Genomic DNA, 6,547 nt, shown 5'->3' with positions numbered 1-6,547 from the left:
GAATTAGCCAGTTGGAAAGGGCCCCCGAGATCAAGTCCAACCTTGATCCACTACCACCCATAGTTACTAAACCATGGCACATCCAATCTCATCTTAAAAACCTCCAGGGACTGAGAATCCACCACTTCCCTGGGCAGTGCCCATTCCAATGCCTGATTACCCTCTCTGTCATCCTTGATCAACCCAATAACCTTCTCTGATGAAATGACTGGTTTGGATGAAGGTAAGCAGTGGATATTGTCTTCATGGACTTCAGTATGGCCTTTGACACTGTCTTGGGTAACACCCTCCTAGACAAGGTGTTGATAGAGGGGCTAGATAAGCAGACAGTAAAGTGGATTGAAAAGCCCCTGAACAGCTGGGTACTGAGAGTGCTAATGAGCAGTGCAAGGTCTAGCTGGAGGTCAGTAAGCAGTGGTCTACCCCAAGGGTCCATACTGGGTCCAGTCCTGTTTAACATGTTAATCAATTACCTGGAAGGATGATGGGGCAGAGTATACCTCAGCAAGTTTGTCAGTGACACAAAACTGATGCTGAGAGAGTTGGGACTGTCCAGCCTTGGAGAAGAGAAGGCTCAGGGGGGAGTTTATCAATATGTATAAATAATGGGAGGGTGCAAAGAGGACAGAGCCAGGCTCTTCCAGTGGTGCCCCATGACAGGACAAGAGGTGATTTGCACCAACTGAAACACAGGCAGTTACCTCCAAACATCAGGAAACATTTTGTTACTGTGAGGGTGACTTAGAACTACCACAGGTTGACCAGGGAGATTGCGGAGACTCCATTCCTGGAGATATTCAAGCTGTCTGAGCATGGTCCTGGGCAAATGGCTCTTGATGGCCCTCTTTGAACAAGGGAGGTGCACTAGAGGACCTCCTTAAGTCCCTTCCAACCTCAACCACTCTATGATTCTGCAAATACTAAAACGTTAAAATGGGTCCAAACATTTCTGCTTTATGAGACATTAAATGTCTTCAAAGAAAGGGAATAGTTCTGGTTTGATATCCCTTACAGTGACATACAAGGCAAATTCCTTCTCAGTTATTCAGCAAGATCCTTAAATTCTCTAAAAAGCGCCCCTTTGCCCTCTTAGTAGTCTGCCAGATTTGCTAGGACTCCTGCAAGCTTCCTGTTTCTGACTTAAGCTACTAAGAACTTCTTTAGCTACTTGTCCTTTGTGCACACTGCCTGATGTAGTTTACACTACTGTAATCTTTGTGCTAGGTGTAAACAGCAAAAGCAGATGAGGGATTTACTCTGCCTATCTTGGTGGGCCAAGTTTTTTTGTTTCAAGAGTTTTCTAATAAAAATATTTAAAAAATCACAAGGCAACAGGTTATGCCCCTTTTTAAGGAGTATCACTGTTCACTTAAGAAGTCCCTCCAAAGAAATTTTTTTACTGACCCTTTCAAAGACAAAAATACATAAGGGCTGAGTGCTGACTTGTTTAGTCTTGCCAAAGGAAGAATGAGGGACTGAAGGGGGGTCAGATCTCTTGCTAAAAATACCTCAGGGAGAAAACTGTTATTCATGCTAAGAGACAGTGCTGGCATAAGAACCACTGCCTATAAACCAGTTGTGAATAGATCTAGGATGAATATTGAAAGCAGATTTTCATCCACTAGAGCAAACAGACCCCTTCAAATGCACTCAAGAGCAGCACACATGTGCACAATGGCATCCAAGTTCAAGGACAAGAGTTTAACAGGAGAGACTGGACTCCTGACACAGAAGATTCATTTTGCTCTTGCATCCTTGTCATCTGTTCCACATTATAAAACATTCTAATAAAAACTAATACTTTTTATTAGTAACTCCATTGCATTACGCCCACGCATAAACCTCACAACAGCCTGTAGTGATGAAAGACAATAAAGCACGCTGAATGAAAAATTCCTGCCAGCCTAGAAAAGGCATCAGCATGACATACCAGACATATCAGCATGACATATCAGTCTCCAAAATAATCCTGATAAAGCGTGTATATTGCTCAACCTTCAATGTATGGTTGTTGCACTGATTTTGAACCTATTTCAGCTAGGGGTAAGATTTGTCACTCCCTCTCATGCTCCTCTGGAAGGTTTTCCAGTGTAATCACTGTGGAGACACAGTTAAATGGGTACAGCATCTCAGAAGATGACATCATATTCTTCCTTCTTACACTGAAATATGCAATACAGGCAAAAGGTACTATTATATCACTATAACCAAAAATTAACTAGGAAAATCACATGCTTTAACTGTATTGAACCACTAACACAGACTCACGCAAAGTCAAGTCCTTGAAATAAATCTCAAGTGTTTCTTAAAACTAAACCCCAGCATGCAACCTATTCTTAATTCACAAAGAACATTTTACTCATTAGCTGGTTTTGAATACCAGAAGGTAACTTTCATTCAGAACAGATGGCCATGTCAGACTGTTATGGAATTCCACATTTGTAATTTTATTATAATTCTGAAAGAGGTGGTATCTGAAGAGCAGAGAAAATGACTATACAAAGAATTTATAGAAACATTCATTTATATACTGCAGACCTTCAGATGCTTCTTTACAGTTTCAAAAAAAAAGTAAAAATTTTCACTAATAGAAAAACCAGGAAAGAAACAATTAATTTTTAATGATACTGTTGGATACACTGAGACCATTTAATTAAAAACATGGCTTTTAGCATTTTTTTATTAACACTGTATGATTATAGTAGCATATTTACTAACTACGTTAACAGGAGTCTGGTTAAATGCATATGTCAACTTGCTGCCATTAGTTATGAAACTGCATATACACATCTACCAAAAATCTTGAAAGAAAGTGCTGTGTTAAAGATTTAGACCTGTATTTGCCTTGAACATGTAAGTTCCATGAATATCTTTCTACATACACTACATAATGGTACATACTGAACTATTTTGCTTTGTGCATTTTTTAATTCATTAAAAAGCAAGAGCACATGGCACTATACCATCCAAAGGAATGCATAACAGAAAACCTCCCTTAGAAACAGGGTAACTTCTTTTTTCCCACTTACCAAGTAGAGCTAAACTCCCAGGAAATACCACCAGGAGTTTCAGCATTCAATCCCTTATGCTTCTGAATTTAGCAGACCTTGAAAAAGCACAAGGAATAAAAAATAAGGCCCTGAATGGAAATAACAATACATGAGAAAAAAGACATTTTATCTTCAGCCCAAAGGCCAACACTTGGTGTCTGAGAAGACACACTAAAATTTAAGTATTTTCTACAGAAGTGAAAAAATAGAGTAAAAAATTCTTCCTCATTTCAATGTTCACAACGCATCAGATTTAAATCTGAGACTTAAATCTAACTGAGATGTCAGCTGAAGAAATTCTCTGGGCTCCAACTGGCTGACTAGATTAGGCAAATGGAATCTTTGTACACCAAAAGAATATTAAAAGAAAACTTGTCCTCATATTTTTTAAAAGGAGCAGAACTCCTGGAAGTAAGAACTGCATTCTTTTTTTGGATGGTACATAAACTCTTTAAGTAGTATACCTCTGTGCCAGAAGAACAAAATTATGTGTTAAAATCAGAGGTACTTGCCTTTGTTGCTTCAATGGTAGCTACTGCGCTTTGGATTGCTTCACCCTTTCACAGACATCCAATGCCCACTGCTACTAATATACCATTTCTGGTCCCAATGCAAATCTTTCTTCTCTTTCCCTCTCTTCCCTATTCCCTTCCTTTTAAAAAGCATAAAGTTACTTACACAAAATTCATAGTTACACAAATAAAACACTTTGGCTATGGTCACTGAATAAGGTTTCCATGGTCCTAACACTTCAGGAAAGAGAGCTATTAAAAAAAACCATCATATTTTATACAGGACAAATGTAGTTCAAATTGGTGGAACCCTCTTAAAATATAGCCCAATCAGAGTTTCTCATTCCATTTAACCGTTACTTAGTAACAGTGTATAAAAGGATTAAAATCTAAAAGTGGGTATAGTTACTAGTTAATCCAGCGGCTCATGCATTCAGCATGTAGTATTCAGCATGTCATTTTATTCCTCGGGTTATGAATATAATGTTGACAGCCACACATGAAAGAAATAGAGGCAATGAAACTTTTCAGCACTTGCGAATACTAAAGCTCCTTTATTACCCCTCGTTCTCATATAGGGGTCAAGTACTGCTCTTTTTGAGTGAATGGGAATTACACAGTAGACCTCAGAGGCTTACTCTCCTTGTGCAGGCTTCCACTGTAACCTACTGTATCAATTTTCTGGAAAGCTAACTAGCACTTTCTTATGCATTTCAAATATCTGTTTAGAAAGATACTGAGATATGTACAAGTGTGATGGTTGTAGAAATCATTACATAAAGGCTCTCAAGAAATGGGACAGAGGAACAAAATAAATTCCATTCACTTTCAGATTTGCTGACTCAAGGAATTATAAATCAAAAATAGTTCCTACTGAAAAAAAAAGCCAAAAAATCCTCAAAAATTCAACAAAAGTGGGGCAAAAGAATCCACAAATATAGTTATTAGGTAGGGGAACAAATGTTACTACCAAATCAGTATTGCAGAGACAGAAAACTGGATGTATCTTGTCACTGTAACACAAAAGTGAAAATATCAGACTCTATTGTCTCTATACAGGTTATACACACTTTTACTTATACAAAATAAGTAAAGAGGCAAAGCTCAGCAATGGTATAGTTTCCAAATGATCTGTATGACATATCAAGATCTGAGATCTACTATAAATTACACAATTTTCCTCTTTGTTTTCCCCTCATTTTTATCCTGTAATTATTAAAATACAGAATGTTCCCTGCTTACTTCTTTGTATAAAGACAATACAAACCTCCCTAATTACAAAACAGATTTCCACACAAACTTTTTCTGTTCCGTCACTTCTTCCTTATTTAAAAATTTTCAAAGTAAAACAGCCTAGCCTTCTTAATACTAAATACAGAACTATATTCCTGAATATTCCAACTGCCACTCCTTTCTTACCAGAAATCAACCTGCACAAACCTTCTCTTCACATACATCTTCCCCTTTCTCCATTCAGTTCCCATCACTGATCACAAAGATGAAGGGAAGAGCAAATAGTCTTCCTCAGCCGATCATTCTCTTAAAAGCACATTTGCAAGGCCTATAGCTACCACTGATGTAACCATGGCAAGTGTGTTTGTAGAGGTTATACACTTTCTGAACAAAAAAGTAGCACAATCTAATAAGCATTTCTGCTCCAATAAATGATGAGAAACAGCGTGTGAAGATATATTAGAAACCCTTCAGGAGAAAAGTTTTTTGTTTATGCTTCATTCAGGTATGGGCTACGTGGGTTTGGGTGGCACCCAGCTTCTTTTGTTTCATCATCTGATATGAAAGCAAAGTAATAGTGCTTTGTGAAGTCAGAGGCATCTTCAAATAAAAGCCTGAACCCTTGCAAACACAGTACACAGACCATCCTCTGCTTTCCTTACTGGGAATGACAAGGTTCAGACTGTTGCCGAATAGCCTTTCTCCTTCTCACAATGATTTCCTTCAGTGAAGTCAGCGAAGAGCTCTGAATCAAGGATGGAAAGGCATCAGATCTTCTTCTGAGATCCAATCATGACCTTTGATACAAAGTTCACAATGGCACTGGCAGGTTGCTCTGGATCGTGCTCTGCAAAGAGGTGGCATACGTTGTCTGTGGCACTGCCTTGCTTCCTGGCAATGAACCCAAACACTCTGCAAGGGCAGCAATCACAGTACGTCAGAGAACAGACAGACAGGCATCACCTCTCTTCATAACGATACTGCAGTAACAAAGCACACAAACCAGACTTCCTCTGTTCTGATGGACAAGGCCCCATGTGACTGCTAAACACAGTGGTCCAGATGGACCAGACATCTCAAGAGAGAATCAGGGAAGGAGACTGTCCCATTCCTTCTACTCTGTGTGTTGTCAGAGAAGTGCTGCTGACCCTTGGGATATATTTAATCTGATTCAATACTGCTGTTCTCTTACCTACCATGGGGAGTGTGTGGTGTGGTGTATCAGGGATTGCCTAAAGAGAGGCTTTTAAGGGACACACATCTCAGTGGACAGAGTATTGTAAAAAGGACTTAGACCATCTATTTCTTTCTTACTCTTCTTCACTTTCCAGAAACAAGTGCCTGAACCTCTCTGTTTAGGTTATTTCTTTTGGTTAAAGGGGACAACAGTGTTTGCCTTCAACAGAAAACACTTTGCAATCCACTGGTAATTATATATTTATGCCACACATTAATATTACTAAGAGTATTTTCATCTATGTATCGCAGGGGGTGATTTTTTTTCTAAAGATATCATTTTAAGTGAGACAAGTAAGCTTGGGGTACTGTTGCTGGACAAGTGGAACACAAAACTGAGTAGCAAATAGCTCTGTTTTAACTTCTGAAACCTTAGTCAAATCATAGACCTGAAATCTACAACCAGACATCCCACCATCACCCATCACACAATTAGGCCTCAACTTGAAGAGGTGTAGATGAAGCAACTAAAGTCTAATTACAGTGGGCTGAGAGACTTCTGTGTCTTAACAGCTG

At 38.9% G+C, this 6,547-nt stretch overlaps 1 protein-coding gene across 4 annotated transcripts in view; it reads right to left on the bottom strand.

The window, feature by feature from the left end:
* Positions 1-2,426: 2,426 nt before the first annotated feature.
* TNS3 (tensin 3) overlaps positions 2,427-6,547 on the bottom strand; it is a 163,619-nt gene continuing 159,498 nt past the window's right edge. For all 4 annotated transcript variants that reach the window (XM_039388487.1, XM_039388488.1, XM_039388486.1 and 1 more), the window contains one exon: positions 2,427-5,707. In XM_039388487.1, the coding sequence (XP_039244421.1) occupies positions 5,563-5,707 (145 nt within the window). In that variant the 3' untranslated portion in view covers positions 2,427-5,562. The remainder of the gene's footprint in view (positions 5,708-6,547) is intronic.

This window comes from Pipra filicauda, unplaced genomic scaffold (assembly GCF_003945595.2).
Source record: "Pipra filicauda isolate LSUMZ 115617 unplaced genomic scaffold, ASM394559v2 scaffold657_size180086_pilon, whole genome shotgun sequence".
Lineage (NCBI taxonomy): Eukaryota > Metazoa > Chordata > Aves > Passeriformes > Pipridae > Pipra > Pipra filicauda.
This window is presented reverse-complemented; position numbering and strand designations above follow the sequence as displayed.